Genomic DNA, 27,319 nt, shown 5'->3' with positions numbered 1-27,319 from the left:
TGCAAACCCAGAGGCACTTCTATTGCAAAGTTTATTCCTCTTTCTCTCTTGCAAAGTGGTACAGCCAGCTTCCAGCAGGTAGAAACCTTTGTATGCTAAAAGTCACACACCAAACTTAATTATAAGGCACATTTCCAAATTTTGTTTTAAAAAAACTGAATTTGGGAAGTACCATACAGCAATTTAAAAAATGTGAGAGAAGAGGCCCAGGATGAGGAAAGAGCATTCCAGTTTCCTAGTGTTTGGCATACAGCTGTGCTCCATTCTGTCACATCATTGTCACTACAAAGAGGTGTCTGTCTGTTCAGGACCCCTAAGCCAACAAAAGTGCAAGCCGCCGCATACAAAGCACTTTCAATGGCTTCATTAGTACACAGGTGACACCTGAAGAGCAGGAAAAAATTGACCAAACTCTTCCCAGAGCCATATATTCCTCTAGAACACCATTGTCAATAATGGAAAACACATATTGTAGGAAGTTTTCAAATTACTAAGATCGTCATACCATTTGCCCAGCAGCACTCTTTGAGCAAGTCTCCTTTAGTGAGGGAATGTGAGTGAGTAATGGAAACTGCCCAAGGAGGCCTCCACGGAGCACCGGCTTCGCAGAACTATAGCGTGATGAACAGACAGTAGTGAAGACAGACTCTAAAACTGCAAGATGGGCTGGTCACAGTGGTGCACACCTGTAATCCCAGAAACTTGAGAGGATGAGGTAGCAGGAACGCAAGACTGAGGCCAGCCTGGGTAACTCAGAGAGACCATGTCTTCAAATAAAAATAAAAAGGGCTGGGGATGTAGCTCAGTGGTAGAGTGCCCCTGGGTTCAATCTCCAGTACCACAAACAAAAACAAAATCCAAACACCCTGTAAGACAGCACAGCCACCTCCTTTACACAAACAAGCAAAAGTACAGAAACAGGAGAAAATAGCTACATGGCAGAATGGAACAGTTATAAAATATGTGCCATCTGACGGGAGATAGGAAGCAGTAAAGAATTTGCTTTGCTCACTGGCAATGCCACTAATATGAAAACAGCACCAAGAATCACAAATGGATAAAAACTCACATGTTACTAAGAGAATGGGGCTTTCATGTTGCTACTTGCTTTCTAAGGCTAAAAGCTTTTAAAGATGAAGAACCTTCCAGATGATTAGTTTAACAGCCTTGTTTTAAAGGTGAGAAAATGGAGGCACAGAAAGGCACAATGACTTTCCTGTAGCTACATAACTGGTAAGTGGTGGAGTCAAAGTTTGAAGCCATATCTATGCCACACTGCCTTTAATGGAGCCAGATAATTCCCCAAAGAGCCAAAGAAAAGGAAAAGAAGTCACCTGACAGGCTAAGTCTCATACCATCATGCTGTCATTAAGATGAGACAAGAAAAAAAAGGACACAGAATAAATAACTGACATGGAAGGTCTGTAGTAAAACTCCATGGGGTGTAGTATTAATCTCCTTTGAGAGTTTTCTGAAAAAACAAAGAGGCTCTTCAAGAATCAGTAGTAGTTGAGAATCTTAAAGTACTCAAAAGTGTTAGAAGCACTGTACTGGATGAGGATGCCTCCTTAGTTCAACTGCAGAAGTCCCTGAAGATTCTAAAGCCAATTTCTACAGCAATCACCACATCTGAATCAGACAGTGCACTTTTGTCAGACATTCCTTAGCAAATGGGCCAGAGCAAATCAACTGTTCTGGAGAATCTAAGAGCAGCCTCTCTTACAAATACAGAGAAAAGCAAAGTGAGAGACTTTATTAAGAATTCAGAAAATTTTAGTCATTAGATAATTTGTTACTTTGTCAGGTATAAGATCCAAGGGTACAGGCTGGAGAGATAGCTCAGTCGGTAGAGTGCCTGCCTTGCAAGCATGAGGCCCTGGGTTCAATCCCCAGCACTGCAAAAAAAAAAAGATCCAAGGGCAGAGTTATAGATTTCCCTGCACCCAGATACCACAGCATTCACTAAGCACCTACAATATGCTAAGCTCTGTTCTTAATATTTTATGTTATCTCATTTAATCCTTATATAAACTCTATGATGACCTGTTTTTAATCTCTACTTAATAAATGAGAAATTGAAACCCAGAGGAGCTATGTCCAAGATTTCACAGTAAGTAGATAGTAGAACCTAGACTACAGAGCAAAGAGTACACTTGGGACCTGATTTTGGAATGATATTTTCAAATACTGTAGACTTAGAAAATAGACAGATATTTAGTCCAGGCAAGTAACCTAAGATCATGCCAAACTAATCCCTCCTATAAGAGAATATCCTGCCATTGTTTCTTGCATGTCTAAGCTTCTTTCATGTTTTACAGTGGGGGCTTTCAGTCGGGACTCATCAATCCTATAGAGCCCTACAGATGCATTTCAGGGGGTCTATAGAAAGCTATATATAAAATGTTATAGGTATTATACATGCATGTCTTTCTGGGTAGATGGTTCATAAGTATTCATAATTCAAAGCTTTTATAAAAAATCAAGAGAACCTCTGATGAAACTGATTTGTTTTGTAACTACTTGAACAATAACAACAAAAAAAAGATCATATAGAAAATAGCACAATGTGGGCTAGAAATACAACTCAGCGGATAAGACTTGCCTATCACGTGCAAAGACATGGGTTCAATCCCCAGCAAATAACAAACAGCAACAAGAAAATAGCAAATTGTGGAGTAGCAGGGAGGCTTATCTCAAGTTCCAGCAAATATTCAGCACTCAGAAGACCCAGGAAATAATAAAGAGAAAGCCGCCCAAGAAGCAGAAACTGCTGCTCGTGATGGCTTTGGCAACAAGACTTATTAGACACAGATTTATACAGCAAAAGTTATATCCCATGCGTTTAGAGATGCGTTTCCTCAGCATCTTTCTCTGAAAATGAGCACTTTTGCTATCCACTTGACACCGTGGAGGACCCTAAGGCCAGAAAACATAACTCTTGTTTTACTATCCTATCCTCAAGTTTTGTCTCCTTCTCATAAGGTGGCGAAAATGAAGACATTAGATTTCTTCGAGGTTGGCAGTCTGTGCCTGCATCTGACACAAGCATTTATAATTCTTACAATAATACAGTTATTAAATTTGTAATTACTGCCTAAATATACTCTACATTTATATTTGCTATACCATTATGGCCCTTTATGATCAATCCAAGTTATACATAATCACTAAACAATTTGAATCTGTAAAAAGTGTAAAAAGTGCTTTAAGAGGCAAGGGAAAGAGCTTTTACATATTTCATGTTGTTTCTTATTTCTCATGTTTCCAAATCCTCCCAAGGTTTGTCCTCTGGGACACGACTGCCTGTGTGAAGATCCCTGGCCCTGGCTCTGTTTTGGTCCCACATTCAACTGGAGGCTCGCCTGCTCCAAGTTCCAGCAGAGGGGGCTGTGCCCACAGCTCAGGGTGGCTGCTCTGGCTGATCTTACCTCCCACTGACAGCTGGACCTTTAGTCCCTGGGGTGTCCTAGGCAGGGATGCTGCCCAGATCTGCATGAACTCAGTGAGGTCTGATCTTTGACTGCCAAGCAGCTGGACACAACCAGTCATCCTGTTCCCAGCACTGTCTCCCTAGCACACGGCTGTCAAGGCTGCTGGTCCAGGGCCCCATAGGAGATTTTACCTTCAGCTGGACCAAGGATGGAACTATGACCTCAAGATCCTGGGATAAGACTAGGGAGCAATGTGAAGAATCACAATTTCAAAGGGCTCAAAGGGAACTATCCAACTCCCTCATTTACAGAAGAGGAAACAAGGGTCAGGGAGGGAGAAGAAATCTCTGGTGCTCTCCTCCATTCACTTCCTGATGCTGCCTTCTCTGGCTTCATCAGCAAGTCACAAATGAAGAGCAGAGCTGGGCAGGTGCTGGCACCTAGGCTCATGGATGGGCTCAGTGCATAAGAGACCCTCATGCTGGGTGGGCAGAGGTTAAGCCTGTTTGCACAGTCTCCTGATACTCCAGGTCTCCCAGTTCCTCTCTGGCTTTATTTTGTTCTCTGAGAGCACTGAATTGTCAGCTCTAATCCTTCTGAAAGCGCAGCGTTTTTCAGGCGCTCTGTGTAAGTGAAACCCTAATCCCAAGGAAAACGGCCACTTAAGCTGCTGGAGCATTAGGCTGCTCTCGGAGCCTCGGCAGGATTTCCTCCCTCCCTGCCTGCCAGCACAGCCGCCACCGGGGAGAAGAGGGGAGGATTCCAAGCTGAAGGCACGCAAAGCCCTCTCAGAAGTGACAATAGTGGCAGAGCTGCCTTCCAAAGCTCAGGGTTAAAAAAGCACTGGCTCGTTTGTCCTGAGGCTATAGCTAAGAGCGGGGGGGGGGGGGGGGGGGGGGGGGGGGGGGGGAAGGAGGGATTCTGAGCACCCTGGGGAAGGAGGAGGAGGGGCCTTCCTGTCACCCTGGGGGTGGCTGGCTTTCTGGGGCTCTTGCCTAGGTGGCTTTGACATTTCTTTGACCAAGACATTTCTGAGTCCTTGGTCCCAGTTTGTACCTGTAACATTCATTCTGACATCACTATTGAGAATTTCTGGTTATTTAGAAAAGACTGGGTTGGTGGTGGCTTTTACTTTCCTTTTCTTCTTAGAAAATGCCAAATAATGGAGTAAACAGTCTTGGTACTGGAGGAACCCTGCTTTGGGGAACTCCTCTTTGAGACACCCTAAGCATCTCTCAGCAGCTGAGAAGTTCCTTCTCACCTAGCTAATCATGAAAGCAGTGTCCAGTGTGCTCAAATACAACACTTTGTTAGCCTGGTTAGCTACTATAGACACTTATGAAGATTATTATTTTTTTTTTTGAAAAAAATTTTTGTGGTGCTGGGCATTGTTGAATGAAAATACTTTGATTCCAAATTCAGACTGGCCTTTCTCCCTGACCTCTAAATGAATTAAGACTGCACTGTGAACGAAAAAGCACTCCATTTTGGTGTGCTCTGCCTGTAGGGTCTTATGGATAGTGGGGGAAGAGTTGAAGGGAGGAAGGGTATGGGCCAAATTTGGGCTCAGGTTAGAATTGCATCTTTACTATGAGGCCCCCAAACCCTTGTAACTTTCCTCCTCTGGGTAACCCCACTCAGCCTGCATGCTGCCCTACCCTGGGAAGGGCAGTTGGTCATTGCTGAGATGGCTGGTAGACAGACAGGGACATGGGGTAAGCTGGGGACTGGAGGTAGGGATGGGACAGCTTATTCTGCTCAAAGTTGACTGCCATTCATAGCTGTAGTGTGAGTTGGTGCCTCTTCTTTTCCCATAGAGGTGGATTTGATAAAGAAAGAGGGAAAAGGACCTGATCCATCGACTCCCTCGGCTGCAGGCCCAGGGCACCCGCATTATCTGTCAATGTCTCATTGCTATGGAAATGCCCCCATAATTAAATCAGAGTGAGGTCTGGGGGCTGCAGGTCCTTGGGGATGTGGCTGGAGGCCTCAGGGATGTCTGGAGGAAGACAGCCTCTTCTCTTTGGGTATTCTGAGCCTAAATAAAGGGTACTGGGCCCGCGGGTGCAGAGGAGAAACCCTCTAGCTTGGTTTGGCCTCTGCAGTAAGGGCTCTCTGACTTGCTACATGTCCCAAGTTGCCCTCACCCTCTCCTTTCAAGGTTGGAGAGGAACTCTGATGTCTGTGCCCTAAATTCCTCCTGCTAATAAGGGGCTTTGAGCCGACAGACAAGACTAGGAGACTCCCAGCCTCCTTCAGAAACACTTCTTGGCCTTTATTGCCTTTTCCTCCCCTGAGGGGCTGGCCAAGGGCTAAGTGTTTTATGGAGGGAAATGCAGTTGCATTGGAAAGGGGTTGTTAACTACAGGAAAGAGGCGGTTCCTAGAGGTCCTCAGGACTCCCCGAGCAGGAGGAGGAGGTTTTCCAGGGTCTGCACCTCTATCTACTAAAAGGCCACTTTGCTGCTCATTGCAGATGGGGGCAAGGAGTCTGAGCTGGAGCTGCTAAGAGTTGCCACCCTTTCTCTGAAGCTGAGCCCACATCCTTTTCTCTGGCCTCCAGGATACTGGGGGCCAACACTGATGCTCAACTTTGAACTTTGGCTCCCTGGCCTCCCCACCTCTGCTTAAACTTGCTGGTTCCAGGAGACCAGCACCTCTGCTCCTTCTCCCTGTCTTGGGCATTTCTTTCCTGGGTAACACCCACAGTTCCCCTTGGACCTTAGAGCTTCCTTCAAAGTTGCAATCTCTAGGCATTAAGAGAAATTTCTCCCTAACTCTAGAACAAAACCACCTTCCCCCTGCCATGGCAGGGGTGTAAACTGCCCCCTCCACCACACACACTAGGGAAGAAAACACTGTTCTTGTCCCCAACTCTTCAATGTTCAGACATTTTCCCAAAGAAAAGGTAAGATTCTCTGCTGAGGACTAGCAGTCTGGGAACTTGGATAAGCCAGAAAATAGGCTCTACTTTCAGAGTTGCCTGAGGCTTGACTCTTAGGTGCCTTCAAGATCCCAAAACAATGAGCTATAGGTGTGGCCTTCATTCTTTGTCCTTTTTGATCTCTATTATCACAATTTGTTGGGCAGTGGTGAGGAAGGGGCCCTGGATCTGTGATAAAGACAAAACTTATACCTCTATTTGATCCCTTCTAGAATATTAAACATGCTTAGTTTATAGTTGCTTTTGGATGATTCTATGATCAGTTCTTGGGGGTGTTACTTCTCCTATGTATTGCTTTGGCCAACTCTCATTTATGATAGTTGGTATCCACATGAGATGTGTAATTTTTTATAGTGAGCTCATCTTTAATGGTGAATTTTTTCCCCCGGTGGAAGTTCCTTGTGCCTGGATTGTAGAAGATCTCTGCAAAGAAGGTTTGCCAGTATTCCTGCTGAGGTTTCTGAGTGGGTTACTATTCTGGAAAATTTTTGAAACAAGTTCTTGGCTTGGGGTTCCTGCAACACTTTCATGGCATAAATGTGGATTCTGATGCAGGCTCAGGCTTGGGATCTTTATTTCTCCTGGTGACACCTCCCACCCCCCACCTTGTCTCTCTGGGCCATTGGTCTGAACTTTCCTAGACAGAATTGTTTCTCTTCTGTCTCTGTCTTTACACAGGGTAACACTCAGTTCTAGCTTCCTGTTTCTCTTGAGCCCAAGGTCATGTTTCCCATCCAGTGGGTTACAAACCCAACCTCCCCTAATTAGGGTCTCCCTCCAGTAGGATACCAAGCAGTCTTTCACATACTGCTCTGGCTTTGACTTCCTCTATTTCTGGCACCAGAAAGTGAGGTTTGGCTGTGTATTAACATTTTTTTGTGTTATTTTTTTCACCCAGCCATGTTATGCCAAGGTTAGCTTGCCTTATTTCTTTCTGTACATTCACCCCATTCTTCCATTACCTTTTTTTTTTTTTTTTTTTTGTAGTGCTGGGGATTGAACCCAGGGCCTTGTGCTTACAAGGCAAGCACTCTACCAACTGAGCTATATCCCCAGCCCATTCCATTACCTTTGTACCACTAAAATGAGGGTGGTGAGACCTACACTTATAGGAGGCTCTCCTAGTGCTTGGCAGCAATGCCCACTACAGGCCAGTGAAGCCCACTCTGTGCAGCAGCTCGGGACAGGTCGTTCCTCAGCTTCAAGAATGAGCATGGAGCTGCGCAATCACTGACTTGCTTTAGCACCATCTTGGCCCATTTGGGCTCCAAGGTAAGATGCCTGCACTTTCCTCCCAGCTGGACTTTGCCCAAGCCAGGGGACTCTCTATATACTTCAAAGCATCTCCAATAACTTTGGGAATTCATCTTCTTTCAGATAAACATTGCTGCCAGGGTCTTTGTGGGCTCCTCTATCACTGCAGACCTGGACAGGCCTAGGGAGGGTGAGGGTGAGGTGATTTGGAAGCCTTGGGGAAAAAGGGCTGTCATTTTTACTAGTGATGGGAGACTTTAAGTTGTAGTCACAGTTCTCTTTGTAGAGGTTCTGATCCAGAGGGTCCTGGGACTGCTGAGGGGTTAGTGGCAGTTTCCTGCAGGGTCCTCGGCAGGGGTAGGAAGGTGGTGGAAGGCAGCAGCAGGCTGCTGACCGCTGACCTGAGGAAACCTGGGCCAGAGTGCCCCGGCCCATTCTCTCATCTAGCACGTCTCTTCTTCCTTATCACTTAGGAGAGACTCGGCTCGGTTCCAGACCAGCAGCCTAGAGCAGTGGGCTGGAGAGAAGAGATGCCGCCGAGCTAGAGCAGCCCAGCGGCGGAAGGGAGAGTAGGTGATAAATTTAAATAACCAGCTTGACTTGGCAGCTTGCTGAGTTGTGATGCAGTGAAATTAAAATCTCGGCAGAACTTGCAAACACCACTCCGAAAAATCAGTCTCTCGCCTTGGTTCCATGATGGAAGAGGGGGTGGGGGAGGCTATCGGGCTGAGCCCTAGCCTCTGGCAGCCACCCTTGCTTGCAATGTGATTAGCTCTGTCCTGGCCCACTGGGCCCCACTCTCCCCTCCATACAATAGTGCAGGCTCCTCTCTCCTCTCAGTCCTGACCTTGTGGAACAGCTGCATCAAGTGGCTGGTGAAGTTTGAAATCAGCCTCCAGTGCCAGGAGGCAGCAGGAATATCAATAAGGTCTGGCTTTTCAGGTTAGGCCAGGGCCTTCCTGGGCCATTTCCCTCAGGACCCATCCCCAGGGGTTTGTAGCCTCTGCTGCCTGTCCTTGGGAAGAAAGATGAGCTGGGTGCTGTGACATGGGGATTAAGAGGGCTCCTTGAATACTTTGGCACATCCAAGCCAGGCTGTGGGCACAGGATGATCTCGCTGCTCCCTTACCTTAGCACCCACCTGCCTACAATCACCTGCCTACCAGAAAGGGCCTCCCTTTCCCTTCCACCACTGAAGTCCTTAATGTTCTCCAATGAAATAAGTTTTTAAAGAATCTTTGAAGGGAAATTCTACAAATATACCAAGAACCTCTCCCACACCCAAGCTCTTTTTGGAGCCTAGTTCTCACAGATGCCAACATCTTTCTAGAAGAACTCACCTAAAGTCCACCTCCCCTGGGTGTCCTAGCATTATTGCTCATTGCTACCCACAGAGTCCTGCCCCAAAGCCAACACACTGGACCACTCCGAGAAGGCCCACCAAGACTCTGGACAATTCCAGTTTCTCACCTTGACAGTACCTCCAGCAAATTCTGTTTGTCCCCATAATAAACACATCATGAATCATTCATCTTTAATAGATTATGCAAATTAGGAGGACATAAAATCAACAAAGATCAATAGCTGCAGCCGTTTAATTGCCAGCGAAAACATTTTAAGAATGAGCATAATCTGCGTCCTTTTCTCGGGTAATGGCACTATTAATCCAAACATTGGATCTTGGCCTAAGTGTGAAAAAAATCATTCCCTGCCCCCAACCCCACCTCCCCTCCCCCACCCCTCCACACACTTTTCTCTTTTTGGTAATTTCCAGTTTCTGAGCGAGTTTCCCCGTCATTACCACTGGTGAACAGCTCCGAATGTTAATGGTTCTGCTTTTGTTACTCTTCGCTTGATTGAAATGTCGCATACAGATTGAGATGTTAGTGCTAACTTGCCACCTGGGAATGTCAAGCTGGGTCTGAAATGAACTTTTCTCACACTTGGATCCAGATGGATCAGCCGGAGATGTTCCCAGGCTGAGCTGGGACCGTTCCAGGGCCATGGGGGGGAGGCGAGTGGGGGCTGCTCAAGGTGGAGGCACTTTTCTGCACCAGTCCCAGTGTCCCCTGCGGCAGGAGCCCTTTCCCTGAAGATCCACATCTCCACCCTCCCAGAAAGTCCCTGCCTTTTGGACTGTGTCCTCGAGCATAAGAAAGTATGCTGGTATTAGAGAAAAGTCTCTTGCACACTCTTTCACCAGTTGCCTGGGGTGGGACACCTTTGGGAAGTGACCACTGACCAAAAAGGTGGCCTGACTTGCATCGGAGAGCCTGTTCTCCTGGGACAGAGAACTCCCAACTTGGGCTACAGAGGGTTCATGCTGAAGACCAGTTAATCTAGGCTGTGTCCTGACTCAGCTGACACAGCTAAGGTCACCAATCCCAAAAGTCACCTCTGAGCACTTCCTGAACTCAGTCACTGAGTTCATAGCCAAAGAGTGCAACTCCATGTAGATTGGACACAGGCGTACTAGGACACCCTTTCAGTAAGGCCTGGGGAAGCTAACAACAGAAGGTTGGGTGGCTGCTCCAAACTCATGTCAGCATAAGCCAAGCTCACATCAGCTCTAAGTCACAACCATGGCCCTATCCTAGAGAAGGGCCATGCCTGCTCCCTGTCTTTGCTATTGGCTGCCATGCTGGCTGCCTGTAGCCCTGCTGCCAGGTCCCTAGGCCACCTCCGCTCACTCGGCAGGTAATGCCTCAGTGTCTCCCAATCCCCACTGAGACCCTTCTCAATCATCCTGTCTCCCAAGGAACAAACGGCACATTGGCTTTAGTGTCTCCAGAATAATTAGGTGAATTTTAATAACACCTCAATGTGTGTCTCTCCCACTTGGGCACTCTCCTGGCCTGGAAACCCTTCTGCAGTGCTAGGATCCTTCTGCAGCCTACAGCTCTGCAGTCTGGAACATCATATACTGGCCCTCCCCTTCCTGGCCACTCCAGCTGCCTCTGTGGGTCCTGATTCATGGGGGCTCCTGGCCAGAGTGCCCTTCCGCCTGCATTTGACCCTACCTGGCCTTGGTCTCAGTGACTTCTCCAGAAAGCTTGAGAAAGGTTTTGGTAATTATGCTTCTGTGTAGCTCAAGCCCAAAACCACAGCCACCCGTGCTGCCTGGAAGGTGAGGAAAGTGGATCCCCTAGGATCCTTGAGGACAGAGGAGTCTGGAGACTGGATACTGGGCACCCATGATATCCATTCTCAACAGCCTGACCTATCTGCTCTCTGCATTCTTCTGCACAATCCTAAAAGAGGCTCAGAAGTCTGGGCACCTTGTGGGAGGCAAGAAAAAAGACAGGGGTGGGTGGGCAGGAGAACAGGCAGAGAGAACTGGAAGCAATCCCCTAGTTTCCACCTGTCCAGGCTGAAGCCCAGACCCCTTGACTACAATGTTTTCTCCCCACATCTGCACACATCCATTTAGGAAGCACCCTGGTTTTTGAAGGCTTTCTCTCCAGATGCCATGGCAGGGGGCCCACTTATCACACTGGGCCCCAGATGGCATGGGCTGAGTAACCCCCACTGAAAACAGTGCTCCCACCCTCCCGGAAGCCCCCTTACCAGTCACCACAGGGTATGTCTGTGTGCCTGACACGTTGCTGCCCAGCTCGGGGTTGGTGGATGCAGATAGACTTGACTTGACTTCATCAAGCCCAGGGGTCAGGGCTGGGAGGGAGTACTCGTTCCCCTGGGAGGAGAGAGAAAAGCGACAGCTCTCTATTGATGCGCATGCACAGAGAAAGGGCTCGGTGTGCAGATGGGAAGGAGGAACGGGGATCCCTCCCAGATGGGGTAGAAGGAGGTGGCCGGGAGGGAGAGGGGGGATTGGGAGGGGCAGGCACTACAGTGATGGGGAATTCTGTGTGGGTGGGGTAGACTTGACATGGTGAGCTGGAGGTGCCCCCTACCCATTGTGGGTGGTTTTCCCTGTGCCCTTTAGTCTTCTGTAGCATCTCCTGCCTAAGAAGCTCCAAGGGGAGTAAAGCAGTGGAGAATCTCCTTGCTGAGAGGCATGGGGTGTTCAGATCCTCCTGCAGTGGGGACCCTTGGGGAGGAGGGGCAAACCATGACATGAGGGCAGAGGCAGTAGTTGGGGGAAGGGCCTAGTGGGGCCTCTAGCTTGGCACTGCTGGGCTGGCTGATCGGGTATGGGCGCCCCTTTTTTAAAAACAAACAAAGGCAGCCCCACGGGCCCCTTGCTCTCTGCCTGTGCACTGGGGTATGAAATTGGGGAGGGGGAGAGTCCACATGGCTAACAGAAGGGTGGGAGGGGGCCAGTCATTGACTCTGAAAGGGTGTCCTGCCCGAAACACTTGGGTAATTGCCTTTTTATTGCAGCCACCGCCAAGCCAGACCCCGGAGCTGGGCAGACCAGGAGCCTGCACAAAGCAGGAAAAGTTGCTCTGATTAATATTACGTTAAATTAAAACTGATTTTCTGCTCTTTCGGGTCTGTTTTTTTCTCTTCCGCTTCCTGGCCCCCCCAGAGGACCCCCTCCCCTCCCTGGCTGGACGGGATTGCCTCGTCATTTCCAATTCCTTCTCGTATTGATCTTCCTGTAGAAATCAGTTTTGTAATTAGCTGCAAATTAGGCCTTCTACTGGGGGTGAAGCTGCCCCCTGATTTATCACCAGAGTAATTCGCTGTGATCGGAGAGAAATTAAAATGAACTCAATTAGGCTTCGGATTTGCTTTATGGGCCCTGCTCCGAGTTTCAGGGGGAAAAATGACTGTGCTGGTGTTTAATAGTCTAATGAAAGTAAATAAAGGTTATTCATTGTAATACAGCCGGGGACTCGGGGAGGGTGCACCGAACCGCCCGCCTCGGCCGGCTCCTCCTTTGTTGGTTTATGGCTCAGGGCACCTTAAAAAGACTTTTGATTTTTGTTTTATGAAGACAAACAGCTTATGGGATAAAAGGACGGGCGGGGAGAAAGGCAAGTGGCTAGAGTTGTTGGGGTCTTAGAGTGGAACTGTGCTGTGTGGAGCTGTGAGTTCTTGTTGATGTACACGTGTGCTGGTGTACATGAGCCTGTGTGTGCATGCATGTGTACAAGCACGGCAGGCTGTACTGCGTTCCGGGTGTGAGTCTGGTCTGGGCCATGTGTGGGAGGGATGGTTGAGTGCCTTGTGTGGGGGTATTTGCACTAGGGGATACACTGGTATGTGGGCACAGCCGTGTGCTGAAGGTGTGCTGTGCTGGTGATCTGCGGAGAGGGCACACCTACTGGCTCCATGAGGCTGCTGGGGTTATGGATGAGGACTGTGGGCTGTGGGGGAAAGGGAGCAGGTGGATGGTGGTGGTGGGTAAGCAACTGTAAACATGAGGAGTTAGAAATGTGTTTCTGCCTGGTGTGTTTGTGCTGCATCCCACACTGGGTTTTGGTCTGCTGTCTGTAGGAAGTGTCAGGTGTCAGGGCAGGCTGTCTGCCTGCCAGCGATCACACTGGATGGCTGGAAGCAGGAGCCAGGCACAGGTGGGCTTTCCTCTTGACACTGGGAAAGAGGAGCTCCACAGTTTTGCACAGACTTTCTGTAGGACCCTGGAGGGAATGGGCAAAGGACATGGCAAGAGGGCATTCCTGAGTACCTGAAGCCAGGACCACAGAATGGTAGCACTGGAAGGGACCTGACAGACCACACACTGAAGCCCTTTATTCTATACAGATGGGGAAACTGAGGCTCCAAAAAGGGAGAAGATTTTCTGGGTAACCTGGCACCCAGAACTTATCATTTCTAGTTACTGTATAACACAATGGTTTTTCTTAACTATATCCTGGTGACCTTGTATGAGCATGTTCATGCAGCACACACACGGTGCCTCGCGTGAACACACGCAGGTGTTTGTTGTGTGAGTTCCTGGGAGGCCTTGTTCTGCCCAGTTCCTTTTCACTTCTGTAGGCAGGAAGCTCCTTCCTCACCTGTTCTGATTTGATGTGCTCTGATGCCTGGAAGACGTCAGGGTAGGAAGGACGCTCGAAGACTCGATCCAAAGCTTCCAGCTGCTGCTGGGTGAAGGTGTCAGCTCGCAAGTGCTTCCGCAAACTGTCCACACCGCTCTGGGAGTCTCCATTGGGGACTGAGCCCTCAGACACATCTGGGAAACACAGGGACACTCAGGGCGTTAGCATCAGGCCAGCAGAAGCCCAGGAACAGGGGACAAAATGGGTGGGTACCTGACTATGACCTCAGGGCTCTGCACTCCTGCCAGAATCCCTTACTTCCAACTCAGACTGAAGGGGCTGCTCAGAGATCTGACTGAGGAAGAAGCCAGAACCCTGAAAAAGCTGGGAAGAGAAAGGGAGGCAGGAAGGACTGGGTAGGGGTGGAGCCAGAGGGGGCCGTCTTCCAAGGGCATGCTTTCCTGGGGTCCCCTCTGTTCCCTAGCCAGGCGGAACCTAGGGGAGGAGCTGGCTCTCAGACCGGCGTTACGGAGCCTGTGGAGAATTGAACTCGGCTCCGAGATGAATTTCAGTTCCACTGATTCCAAGGGTTGAAAATCATCAAATCTCTCAGACTGAGTGTAACGTGAAGACTTGGGTGAAGTAATTAACTGCCCCCCTGAGTGGGTAGGGGCTCTGAGAGCAAAGCTAAGGCGCTTGGCTCAGATTGGGTTGGGCAGGGCTGGAGACTGAGCAGGAGGAAAGAGGAGTCACGTGGGCTTCAGAGCACCCACGTGGGTAGACCACGGAGGGCCTGTGCCTGCTGCTGTGTCCTGGCCACTTCTCCCCTGGAGAACTCTGGTTCTGGCCTCCATGGGGAGTCAGCTCCTGGGTCACCTGATACTTGCAAGGGAGCTGAGATTCGTTTCATGAAAAGAGGGCTGGTGGTGCCCCACTAGTGTCTGCTCCCTTGGGCTGCAGGTCAGTCCTGTCCCTGTGTCAGGATCTACCTGGCATTATCACCACTCTGTTATCCCTGCCTCTTCCGTCCCTTCCTTCCAGCTTCAGGTCCCTTGGAACTTTCAGAGTGTATGTGGACCAAGTGCCTCTCCCTGAACCCTGACCCAGCAACTCTTCTGGCCTCTAGCCCTAGCCCCAGCTGGGTCATTCCTTGGCTTCTTCGGCCCAAGACCAGCTGGGAATCCTTGGGCCTGGGGCCAGCCATGCTGTAGCCCCCAGGATATTCCTCTGGGACTGTTATATATATCAGTTTATAGGTGATTATATGATATGATATAATCAATATTGCATTATATACAGTAACACCGTACAGTATCATTTGGGAGACCATAGAAAATATTACATATTGATTAACCTCAACCTGCAGCCATCCTCACTCACTGGCCTTCCAGATGGAGTATGGGGCTCTGCTTTCCTAAAGGGACCTCCTGTCTTCCCTCCACACTCTATTCTGTAGAAAATGGGAAAGCAAAGAAAGTGTGTGCAAGGGGGATGATGGAGAGAGAGAGAGAAATGACAGAGCAAGACCAAGATCAAGTCTGAGGCAGGCAGAGGCAGCTTTGATGGTATTCCTGTATTCCCTGTGGATACAAAATCTGGTAGTTGTGTTTCTTGTGTGTAGTTCTGGAATAGTTTTCAGGCTTCGAGGGTGTAGGCATCTCTGTATATGAGTTGGGTGTGGAATATTTATTTTTCGCTCTTGAGTGAGTATTCTCTGTGTGTGTGCACTCGTATATAAAAAACATCAGGATAAATAAGGGAATCTGTGTGTTTAAGTGACAGAATAAGAAGCCTTTTGAAAGGATGCGTGTGATCGCACGGGTGTGGGATCCCATGTTGCCCCTTTCTCCTGTGACTGCTTCTTTCTCCAGGATGAGCATCACCCCAGTTCGACTCCCAGCAGTTATTTGCATGTTCCATTGTGTCTAATTCTCCTGGAGCCCTCCTATCTTTTGGGGAAGCCCTGCTGTCAAGGCCAAGGGAGGCATTGAGGGTCTTTGTGTCTGGTGAGTACAGTGTCACCAAATGCGTCCTGGGGAGTAGAATGTGCATTTGTCTGTGAGCCTGTGCTTATGCATTGTGTGTGTGGGCGTTTATGTGTACATGTACTCAATTCCTGCCTCTGTGAGGTTTGTGTACATGTCTGAGTGTAGCTTGTCTCACCCCGTGCCTGTGTGTGTGAGTGTGTGTGTGTGTGTGTGTGTGTGTAAAGGGCTGAACTGAAGCTTTGTCCTCAGGTCACTGGCTGGAGGAGTCTCTTTGCCTTCATTTATTCAGGGGCCCTTCAGATCTTGACAAATCTGTCACTCTAAATTTGCGAGAGATTATGGTGCTCTCTCCCCAGCCCGCAGAGAGGTGATATATGATATCTGCTGCCCCTATTGATTGCCTGATCTGGTGGCAGAGGCCGGCGAAATGAACTTGAAATGAACATCATGCCTCAACTCATTGTGCGTATAATACACTACTTAATCCCACATTTTTCAGCCGCTATGGAATTCAATTGATCAATCATGTTCCACTGATAGTACTGTTTTAGGGGTTATTGCTGCTCCCTCCACTCACTGACCTTTTTATTTATTTATTTTTTTGTGCACTCAGGCCCTGGTGGTAAGACAGGTTACAGAGGCGGCAGTGCAGAGAAGGGGAGGGTGGAGGGGAAGGCAAAGGAAGAGGTGGCCCTGGGAGGCGGAGGCAGGAAGAAGACGAGAAAGAAGGTGGGGGACGGTGGGCAGCAAGAAGGTACCAGAGGAGCACGACAACAAAGTGGCTGATGAAAGCCTGCAGAGAATCCCCCCAGAGGCTGGAGGAGGCCTAGAAACTTCCAAGGGGACGGCACAGTCATGGTGAACCGGGAAAGAGCACAAAGAAAGTTGTGGGGGGACAGGGAGGTGAGCCACAGGGCAAGGAGAGGGCAGTGGCACTCCTGGTGGGGGCCAGGGATGCAGACCCCACTCAGCCACAGGTCCCACAGGCTGTCAGGGGCTCCCTCCAGAGGAGCGGGTGGTGCCCTGCCCTCAGCTAGGGAAGGGAGGGAGGGAGGAACGAAGGTGAAGGGAGAGTGCAGGAAGGGCAGGCGGAAGGGAGGGAAGGGCCCTGGGTCAGAGGGGCAAGAAGCTGATGCTCCAGGAAGGAGAAGGCCCAAAACAGAGAAAGAGCAGGAGGAGGGAGAGGAGAAGAAAGAAGCCTTCCACACCAGACGCTCAGGAGGCACTGGTTGGGTGAGGACACTTGGCACAGGAACGACACCAGCTGGCCCTGCTTGTGCTGACGCCTGGTGCTCAGCTACCAAGGGCAGCCCGGGGCCTGGACAGGGTGGGCTGGGAGGTACAGGTTGGAAGAGGAAAAGGAGAAGACAGTAGCAGGGGAGGATCAGGAAAGAAAGAAAACAAGGAAGAAACAAACAGAAAAGGAAAATAAAAGGAAGCAGTTGGCAGTGCTGACCACCTGGCAGGGCTTCCCAGGATGATGGGGAAAGAGCTCAGGGTGGCACTTTCAGAGGGACAGTAGGGAGAGGAAGAGCCTGCGACTAGGCCCAGATGTTGAGGGGCTCTCTGGCAGGGATAAACTAAAGGTGAAGGCAGAAGAGGGTCCTGATCTGGGTTTCAGAGTGAGCAGGGAATGAACGGTGGGAGCAGCGGATAGCATCCATCCCAAAGAAGATTCCCACCTGACAGCCCCCTGTTGCCAAGGAACCAGGTTGTGAGATGCTCGTGGCAGGGATCATCACTAATGCATTTCTATAGCTCCAGTGCCAGATGGCACATAGTAGGTCTTCAACAAATGACTGAACGAATGCATGAGACTTTCCTGGGTGGCCTTCATAACCAGACCCCTGGAAGACGGTTTTGGGACTCACCTCCTGACTTCTGGCACCTAGGACACTTGGTTATTTGTCAGGCAAGTCCCATGTGGCCCTGGCTTTCAGGGGACACAGAAGATCCTGCATCAGGTCCCTGGGTAGACTCATGCCTCTTTTGCACTCATACCACTGTCTGTTAGCCTCAAACAGCATCAATTCAGGTCCCCTGGAGGCCCTGCTCACCCTCAACACCACTGTCTGACCCACCCATGGTGCCTCCAGTCAATGGACAAAGAACACTATGTCCTCAGTTAGGAGCAGAACTAGCATTGGAGCATCAGAGCTGACACCAAAGCGGACGGCAGAGGCTGCTTAAGCATAGGGCCTTGAGTAATCCTCTATATTTGGACTCCCTACACCACGAGGGCTAGAGTATGGTGGCCATATGTTCCTCTCTAGAACAATTCTGATTTCTGATACTGTTTCCTACTCTTAGGCCATATTTTTAAGTTAAGGTTGGAAAATGTGGTTGCTATAGGTTTAGAACACAGAGTTAAGAAGGGTCCACAAGCTAGACTGTCTCCAGCTGTGGAGGACTCAGCTCTGCTCTCCTTCTGTCTCCTGTCTATTTATACTAGCAGCACACAAGTATCAAGAGCTTCTTAGATGCCATGACCAGACTTCAGAGCTCATTTAATCCTTTCAACAACCCTATGACATAAGTACTGTGATACCCATTTTAAAGATAAGGAAACCGAGGCACAGAGAGGTTGACTAGCTTATCAAAGGAGCTAGTAAATGATAGCTAGGATTTGAATTCAAATCTGTTTGACTCCAGTGCCTGTCATCTAAATTACTATGCTCTGCTGCTGGGTGACAAACCCAAGGCCCCAGCTGAGGCCACCAGCCCTATCTGGGGCATAGTCTTCCTCATGGCATCCCCAGTTCTCTGCCTGGCAACCTCCCTCTCCTGAGGCTAAAAACTGAGGCATGTGTGCTAGCTGAGTACAGACTGTCCAGATGATTAGGGGACATCTGGTGCAAATCCTTCATGTTATAGAAAGGAAAACTAGCTGGGTGAGTGGAGGGGTGGGTGAGTGGAGGGGTGGGTGGGCCACTTATCCAAGGTCACACAGCTGGGTAGCAGGACTCTCAGGACTGGAGCCCTTTCTAGGTGCTCAGTCTACAACAGTGTGAGCCCACTCAAGGAGGGTGAGTTACCACGAGTCCTTTTTGGAACACTGACAGGATATAATTAAACTAAATTAATTAAATTAAACAAACTGCTGAGTTAAAACTTTGACATGTATTATTCTTTCAAGGGACACAAGGCTCCCATTTTCTTCTCTGACCACTTCATATTCACTTTGTGCTTAATGCAGTCTTCGTAGACCTTATCTTATTTGGTCCCAACCAGTCTTCAAGATAAGTAGGAGTCAAAATCCCTTTTACGTTGGTGAGGAGGTTAAGGCTCAGAGCAACTGAAGTGCAGGTTAGGTGAGGTAGGTGTCTGACTCAAGGGCAGAGCCACCAGGAAGCCTGGCACAGGACAGGTGCTCTGTAAACAGCTGTGGGCTGAACCAATGGACAGCAGCACTGCCACCCAGCCAACATCCAGAACTGGGGTTCCCAGCAGTGAGGCCCCAGGCTTCATGCAAACAAAAACAACATAAAACCAAAGGTTATCTTGACGGAAATAACTACTACCAACATGGGACTGTGGTTACTTCCCGATCATAAGCAATTTTTATTCTCATCTTGTCTAAGTTTTCTGTATTATCCAGACTTTGTTCAATAAGCATGTACTACTTCTAGAATCATTATTAAAAATGTCTTGGGGCTGGGGGTGTAGGTCAGGGATAGAGTATGTGCTTAGCATACTGAAAGCCTTGGGTTTAATTCCCAGAACCAGGAAAAGAAAACGTCTTTTAAGGTTGACAAAAAGATCTGATCTCCTCGGTTACCCCCATCTGTTCCTGGAATGCCCTGGAGCAGAGCCCTTTCACACCTCTCACTCCAGGCCAGAGCCCCTGTGCTGGCCAGTCATAAAGAGGGCTGTCCAGAGGTGTCTCAGCAGCTCAGGGGACAGGACAGTTACTCAATACCATGTTTTGGTCTAGAGTTAAGGACAAGAGACAGAAGCATTCTTTCTCATTTACATTCTCTGTGGATTTCCAAAGTGATCACTGCAAAGGTCAAGAGATAGATGGGGTTGGGCATGGTAGTGTACACCTATAATCCCAATGATTTGGGAGGCTGAGGTAGGAGGATCACAAGTTTGAGGCCAGACTTAGCAATTTAGTGAGATCCTATGTCAAAATAAAAAGAAAAAAGGGGCTGAGAATATAATACAGTGGTAGAGCTCCCAGGTTCAATCCCCAGTACAGAGAAAGAGAGAGAGAGAGAGAGAGAGAGAGAGAGAGGTATAGATGGGGGTCAAGCATTGGTCAAAAAATAGGTGGGGGTAGTGGGGACACACAGAATGAAATGATGCTATTTCCTTGGTCAGAAAGCTCGAGGGTTCCTCAATGTTTAAAAAATCAGGATGAGATGAGCAGGGGCTGCCCACTGAATCCCATGAAGCACGATTAGGCATTTGAGAAGAACTTTTAAAAAGTAGACCAAAAAATCATACTAACTCCAGTTTTCCAAGCCCAAATACAAGTATCTACTAGTCTATGGGGAAACTGACACTATTTGGGCTTTTTATATTCATTAAGTCTGTTCAAGTTTATGAGGTACTTGTTATTTTTTAAAAACATTTTTTCAGGCAAAGCAACAACCTCAGAGAGGCAAAATTATGTGCCCAGCATGATACAGTTAGTACAGAATCTAAATGCAAGGATGTCTGACTCCACAGCCCTCACTCCTTGTCAAATTTGCTTCCTCCCATCGTCTTCGCCATCGCAGCCACCATTTATTGCACACTTCCTGTTTCCAGGCAGGCTCGAGGTACTTCACACACACTACCTTTAGAACTCGCAGAACACTTGCAAAAGAGATGCCATTAGCTTAATTTTACAAACGAGGAAACACAGGGAGGGTTCAACATATGCACAAGATCACACAGCTGACAAGACGCAATCTTGGTGAAAGTAAATCTTCATCCAGAGACAGGAAATGACCTCAAAAAGTGGCATGGGAAGAAGAGAAAAAAATCACTGAGGAAGTGGGAGCAGTGGGTGGGGGTGGAGGCTCTGACCATTCCGAGCAGTGGCCTCTCCACCTAAGCGCCTCTACACACTACCTTCCCCCTCGGAGGGGTTCACCCCAGGGCTGCCCCCCAGTCTCCCCAGCTGCCAGTTGTTGCAGTTTCAAACTCAATTGTTCTCCCCGGTACTGAGGCAAATGGAGTCATTAATTACCTTCTATCGGCTGGGCTGAGTTCAGAATGCGATCAATATCCCCGCTTGTCATTCAGGGCAGCCCGCCTGTGCAGCCCCAGCCCCACCCCCACAGCGGCAGCTCGCAGGCAGGACCTGGAGGTCTGGGTTGCCACGCCGGGGCCTCCCATCTGATTGGGAACAGGGCGTGAGGTTTAGGACATGAGGAATGGGGCTACTCCCCAGAGCTGGGGTGCCTTCCAGATGAGGATTGATGGAATGGGAGGGGAAGGGGCAGAAGACAGAATGGAGGAGGGAAAAAAAACAAAAAGGAAGGAGCATGAGGGAATGAGGAGAGAAGGGAGGGAGATTGGAAAAAAGATGAAGGAAAGATGGGTGGGAAGGGGGAAAGATGGGGGAAAAGTGGAGTGAGGGGGAGAGAGAGAGGAGGGAAGGGGTGCTAAGATACCACAGCGTTCTGGAAGGGGGCCCAGAGGGTCAGGCTGGGGAAAGAGTTGTGGAATGCCGCTTGTCCAAGGAGATAGATGACACACCCCATTGCCTCCCAGCCTTAAACTGGACAACCTGTGAGTCTGGCCTGACCATGAACCCCAAGCCAACCTTGGCAGGCATGAAGAAACCCTCAGAATTCTGGCCCAAATCTTTGGCTCTGGGCAAGACCAAGTCTGCCCATTCCACTAACCTTGGCAAACCACCTGCTATCCTTCACCAAGCCCAGCTTCTAAACGTTCACGGAATTCTTCCTAGGGTGAGAGGCTGGGTGGCTGTGTCCATTCACAACCACTTGCCTCTGGGAACACTAACTGCATTAGGGACCCTAACATAAGGCCGGACTAAGAGTAACATCTTCTGGGTTCAGTTCTAGTTTGTTGCTCACTCGCTGTAAGACCTTGGATAAGTCCTGTGAGCATCTCTGGACTGAGTTTTCTTAGATATACATGAGGGTTGCTAGCACCTCCCTCAGTGATATTAATTTTTCCTTTCTCTGTGTCCCAATAGCCATCTGTCCAAATCTCTACTGCAGAAATAATAATAATAATGACTAAAACAAATTCAGTTCCTATTATGGTACCAGACACCTATTACAGCACTGGTGTAAGAACAGCAACTAACATTTATTAAGTGCTTACCATATACGAGGCACTTGTCTAAGAATTTTTTACATATCAACAACTCATTTAATTTTCACAAGACAAACTTAAGCAGGAAGCTTCTTATGTCCCATGTCACAGAGGAGGAAATGGAAGTGCAGAGGTTAAGGAACTTTTCCAATGTCACACAGACAGAGTTAAGGAGTGACAGAGGAACCAGAGCCAAATCCAGGCAATCAGTGAGTGCCCTCCTAGGAAAGTGAAGACTAGTGAAAAGAGGTAACTTACTACAGCAAGTAAGTGGCATAGCTGAATGTGAATTCTATATGTGCCATAATTTTTAAAAATGTTTGTTTTTCTTCATTAAACTGTGAATTTTGAAGGCAGGGACACCATATTTTTCATCTTTATAAACAGCTTAGGGCCTGATACATGATAGGTGATCATGAATGTTGGCCAACATTGAATAGAATTCTAAAAGCAGAAGCCTGATGAATTCTTGACTTGCTCAACATTTTACCTTTCAGAAGGAAAAAGAGAGAATAGAAATTGCTGCTCTGGATTCTGTGTCATTCACATTTTACAGTCGGAAGGTTTCATGGAGATAATTTAATCTGATTCCCTCTTAGAGATTTAAAATTAAAACCATACAGAAAAAATAAAACAAGAACAACAAAAACAGGCTCAGAGAGGTTAAGTCATATTCCCATGTCTCAGAGCAAGGCACTGCTAGAATTGAAACTCCTAGCCCAAAGTCCTTTTCATTATTTCAGGTTACTTAGTTCTGACCAAGAAAGAAAATTGTATAAAAAGGAAGTGGCAGGGACCTGGCAGGGGGTGGGGTGGGGAAGCAACCTTGTCTAGAGTTGACAGTAGCAAAGGAAAGGGGCATTGGCAGAATCCAACCTGAGGAAAGCAAACTCTCCATGTAGAAGAAAAGAACAAGTGTGGGACCCCACAGCAAGAGAGTCTAAAAGAGAATAAAATTCCATAAGGACAGGGTGCTCTAAAAATGAAAGGCTGTCTTCATCAGCTCAAATAATCCACCTGACAAAGTAAAGAGCGTGAGAATGGGGGAGGGTGGAAAGAGAAGGACATTTAAGGAAAATCACCATTGTTGCACACGGCTAAGCTTTAAAATATGATGAGCTTAGATTTTAAAAGGACATGTACATTGAACAGTGGAAGATTATGCAGCCATTAAAAAATCATGTTTTCAAAGAATATGCAATGATATGTGAAAATGCTCCCATATAAAGTTAAGAGAAAATAGCAAGACAGAAGGCTGTCTATACAGTACCATTTTAATTTTGGTTAATAATGATATATATGAAGTTACGTATGCACAGGGAAAAAAAGCCTGGAAAAATGTAGCAAATTTTAACAGTAGTTATCACTTAGTGATGAGATCATGGGTGATTTTTTTTTTAGAGTTTTACTGTCTTTTCCAAATACTTTACAATAAATATGTATTACACTTATGATCAAACAAAAGTTATGTATTTTTTTTTTTCTTTTATAAAAGACACAGAACAGCTGGGCATGGTGGTACATGCCTGTAATCCCAGCATCTTGGAGGCTGAGGCAGGAGGATCAAGAGTTCAAAGCCAGCCTCAGTAACTCAGCAAGGCCCTAAGTAACTCAGAGAGACCCTGTCTCTAAATAAAATATTTTAAAAAGGGGCTGGGGATGTGGCTCAGTAGTTAAGCACCCTTGGGTTCAATCCCTGGTACCAAAAAGAAAGACACAGAACAGACGAAAGGAGAGAGCAAACCAAGATGGCTATGAAAGTGTGGCATGCACCTGTCAGGGTGAGACCACAAAAAAGGGCCTTGGTTGTTATGTGTGGAGAAAGAAGAAAAAGGAAGATGTGTTTAAGTTCAGTCCCTGAGAAGAGGCAATGCTGAGCAAGGACAGAGAGAAGGCAGAACTTCCAGATCCCCAGCCTGCCTTTGTCTTCTCTACCAAAGAATGAATCTGCAAAAGGCGCCCAGCAGGAAGGCCCAGGTCCTGGCAGGTAACCCTGAGCCATGTCAGTTGAGTTAACTTCCCCCAGATCTTTTGTACTTCAGGATCCTGGGAGGAACTGACAGGATCCTAAAATTGCTGTTGATAATCCTTGAACCAAGAAGTGATCAGGAAAGAGTGAGGCAGTGACAAACCCTATGACATCCTACCTTGCAGAGAATGGGGAAGGTAAGGTCAGGCAAACAACACTACAATAAATTCAGTATCGGGCTCTGACTATCTTTTAGAAGAAATTATTATACAGCTAATTTGTGGGCACTAAAAAAGAAAACACAATACCTCAGAGCCTGCACACACTCACCAAGACTAAGTTGTGGCACATTAACTTGGTATCCATGCTAAGATCAAATGCTACCCTGCGACTTTCCCAACTGCCTAGGTTGGAACCAACTGTTTCTCTCTCTCTCTCTCCCCCCCCCCTCCCTTTTTCAACATTCATCACAGCCTCTCAAGCCTTGATCAGAGCATTGATCACATTCTGCTGGTATAATGAAGTGCACATCTGCTTCCCTAGATTAGAAGCTTCTTGAGGTCAAAGACAGTTCTATTTACCTTTGTAAACTGATTTACAAAGCAGGCCATTTGCTCATCAACTTGAATTGAATTTTTATTGCTTGATTAAGGAAATTCTGAGGATATAGTAAATGTTAACATCTGGCAAAGGATCTCCTTCTTAGTTTTATGGACAAGGTGAAGAAAAATGAAAGGGCTAATGGCTATTGGGTGGGCTCAATAGTATCTAAAGCATTCATTTATTGCAACCAGGAGGGAGGTATCTACTGGTTGGCCATGTACTTTCCTTTATTTTCAAGGAAAATAGCTAAAAGAAAAGAAAAGAAACTACTTGGATGATGATATAGAAGATATCCTTATGACCTTAATCGGGAGGAATTAAGAACCCAAACCAACAAGATGAAATTCAACAGGGATAAATGGAATGCCCTATGTTTAGGTTAAAAAAAATCAATTACACAAGTGCAGAATGGGGTAGGCCTGGCTTGATAGCAATTGATGTGAAAAAGATCTCGAGGTTTTAGTTGACCACGAACTCAATATGAGCTCGAGTCTGACACGGCTGCTAAAAAAATCGAATGTAATCTTAGGCTACATTATGGATGTAGAGTCTCCAGACGGAGAGTGGCAATGGTTCCACTGTACTTGGCATTGGCTGGAGTGTCTCTAGGGTTCAGTGTTCCTTCAAGAATGAGTTTAACCTTCAAGAATGAATTCCAAGATGGGTAACTAGGATGGTGAAGGAACTCCCACAGGGGCAGGTACCACATCATGTGGGAAGCTGAAATCCACACAGGACTTAGCTCACAGTTGGCCAAGTGGTCAGTAAAGGAATGAATGGAAGGAAAGGAGGGACGGAGAGAGGATGTCAAATGGAGATCTTGACCACCATCCATCACTTCAGTGGCAAACTTCATGGTCTCTATGCAGTTGAGGAAATTGAGATTCTGAGAGATTATATAATTAAAGTTCCCAAAGCAAATAGGAAGTGGAGGTGGAGTCCATATGGAGACATTTGGACTCCAACTCCCGTGTTCTTCCCTCAGTCCCACAGTGGCTCAGTGTAAGAGCAAAGCTGTACCCAACAGCAACTGTCCATTTATGCTCTATGTCCAGGCAGGAGCTGTGGCCTGTCAGGCAGAACTGCTGGAAAGGAGAGTTCTATGGTAAGGAGCAGGTAAGATCTCATGACCCTCAAGAATCTGAGACTATGCCTTGCCACCACTCTCAACACAGCCCCTGGTCTCTCTCCATGCAGGAGGTATCCCTGGAGACAATCTCTCCCAGTATTAGCCCCTCCCAGGCTGGAGTTCATTTTCTGTTTGCTCTTCTAGCCAATTCCCTTCCCCAGTAGACGGGAAGCTCCTGAGAGCCTCACAGTCAAACACAGTGGATGCTCAGGCCCAAGAGGAAAGCTACGTGTTCTTAACATCCCACCTGCTTACACACCAAAATCACAGGTTCTCAGTTTGAAATCCACTTGGGGATAGGAGGATAGTCTGAATGACCATTAGGGTCCTCATGTTCCTTACCAACCTGTAGGGAAGAGTGAGGGGGAGAATGGGGGAAGCCTAGAGTCTAGGAAATTTGTCAGCATGGTTACTTTTCCCATTTTGAATAAGTTAGCTTTCTCTGCACCCCCCCCCCCCAAGAGTCCCTAGGCTACCACTACTGAGGCACAGCCAGTCCTAATATGTGCCCCATGTGTGAAAAAGTGAAAGAAGATGAGAGCAGAGATGGGGGAGGAGGGAGGCGAAGGTCAGAGGCAATGGGAAGGGATCACAGGGTTGGTGGGAGAAAGGAAAGGGAGGGAGGAAAGGGAGGGGAGTTCCTGGGTGATCAATGTCCCTGCTTGGGAGCTCCCTGTGTATGGTCCTGCAGACATGCCCATAAAGCTGGTGGGCAAGGACTGAGTCCCCAGATCTCCTTTTGCCTTTCTTGGGCTGGCAGGTAGGGGGTGGGGCTTTCTACCTGGTGCTGCCCCACCCCTGCCCAACTGGACTCAAGCCTAGGCCAGAACCAGTTAGAAACCTCTCTGGAGCCAGGAGGGAAGGGGGCTTTGTTAGCTCAAAGGACACAAGCAAGGCGAAAAATTACATACCAGGCCGCCCTAAGTATGCTTGTTTAGAGAAACTGCTTGCATTTATGAAGTCTTTGGTGCGGAAAGCAGGGTTGCAAATGACTGCATCAGAGCGACAGTAAAGGCCATTAATTTCCTGTTATGTTTTCCTGTGTTGGGGGCTTTATTAATTTAATTTTACACTGTCGAACAACAGCGAGAGCTGACACTGCCACACCGCCACGGCTAGGGTTTTCTTTTTGTGTGTGTAGCAAGGCTTTGCCTGATATGCAAATCAACGCTATTACCAGAACCAATAAAGATGTGTGGAGGGAAGAGGGGAGGGCAGAGGGAGGGAGGGCAGAGGAGAGAGCAGGGGACAGAAAGGACCAAGGCTATCCTCCGCCAGTTTCTGCCTCCCTTGTGCCTAGCATCTCCTGGCTGCCCAGGGCATTCTCCATGATCAGCAATTTCTGCCCACCCTTCACTCTTCCTCTTCCCTCCATTCTCTGCCTATAGTCCTGTGTCCCAGCTCCTGAACAGAATGAAGTTCCCAGGAAGAGGCAAGAGACAGACTTCTCCTGTCTGTTCCTAACTGAGGCATTTCACAGAAGTCACAGGGACAAGCGACCTGATGCTGCCACACCTGTTGACCTGAGAGAAGGCTTTTGCTGCACACTTTACTTTGGGTCATTTTCTCTTCCACATTCCCACTTCTTTGAAAGCCAAGGACCCTGGCCCACTTACACATTACTGGTATACACGTGCATACACGCATGTTCTCACGCACAGAAAGAAGAGTCTGGAAAGGCAGATCCTCCAACTTGCTTACAAGTCCCTCTAAGAGTTCCCATGCCACAGCCTTGTTGGTCATTTATTTCCTTTGAATTCTCAGAAAAAGGCAAAAGGTCTTGAATTATGACTCTTTAAGAAACTCCAAAGGCT

At 47.9% G+C, this 27,319-nt stretch overlaps 1 protein-coding gene across 22 annotated transcripts in view; it reads right to left on the bottom strand.

The window, feature by feature from the left end:
• Nucleotides 1–27,319, bottom strand: part of Pax2 (paired box 2) — an 89,503-nt gene that overhangs the window by 7,188 nt on the left and 54,996 nt on the right. For all 22 annotated transcript variants that reach the window (XM_047552253.1, XM_047552232.1, XM_047552229.1 and 19 more), the window contains 2 exons: nt 13,556–13,731; nt 11,196–11,322 (listed from right to left, as the gene is read on the bottom strand). In XM_047552253.1, coding sequence (XP_047408209.1) covers nt 11,196–11,322; nt 13,556–13,731 — 303 coding nt within the window. The remainder of the gene's footprint in view (nt 1–11,195; nt 11,323–13,555; nt 13,732–27,319) is intronic.

The sequence above is a fragment of the Sciurus carolinensis genome, chromosome 5 (genome assembly GCF_902686445.1).
Source record: "Sciurus carolinensis chromosome 5, mSciCar1.2, whole genome shotgun sequence".
NCBI classification, from domain to species: Eukaryota; Metazoa; Chordata; class Mammalia; order Rodentia; family Sciuridae; genus Sciurus; species Sciurus carolinensis.
The sequence above is the reverse complement of the archived record's forward strand: the minus strand, read 5'-3'. Positions and strand labels throughout refer to the sequence as shown.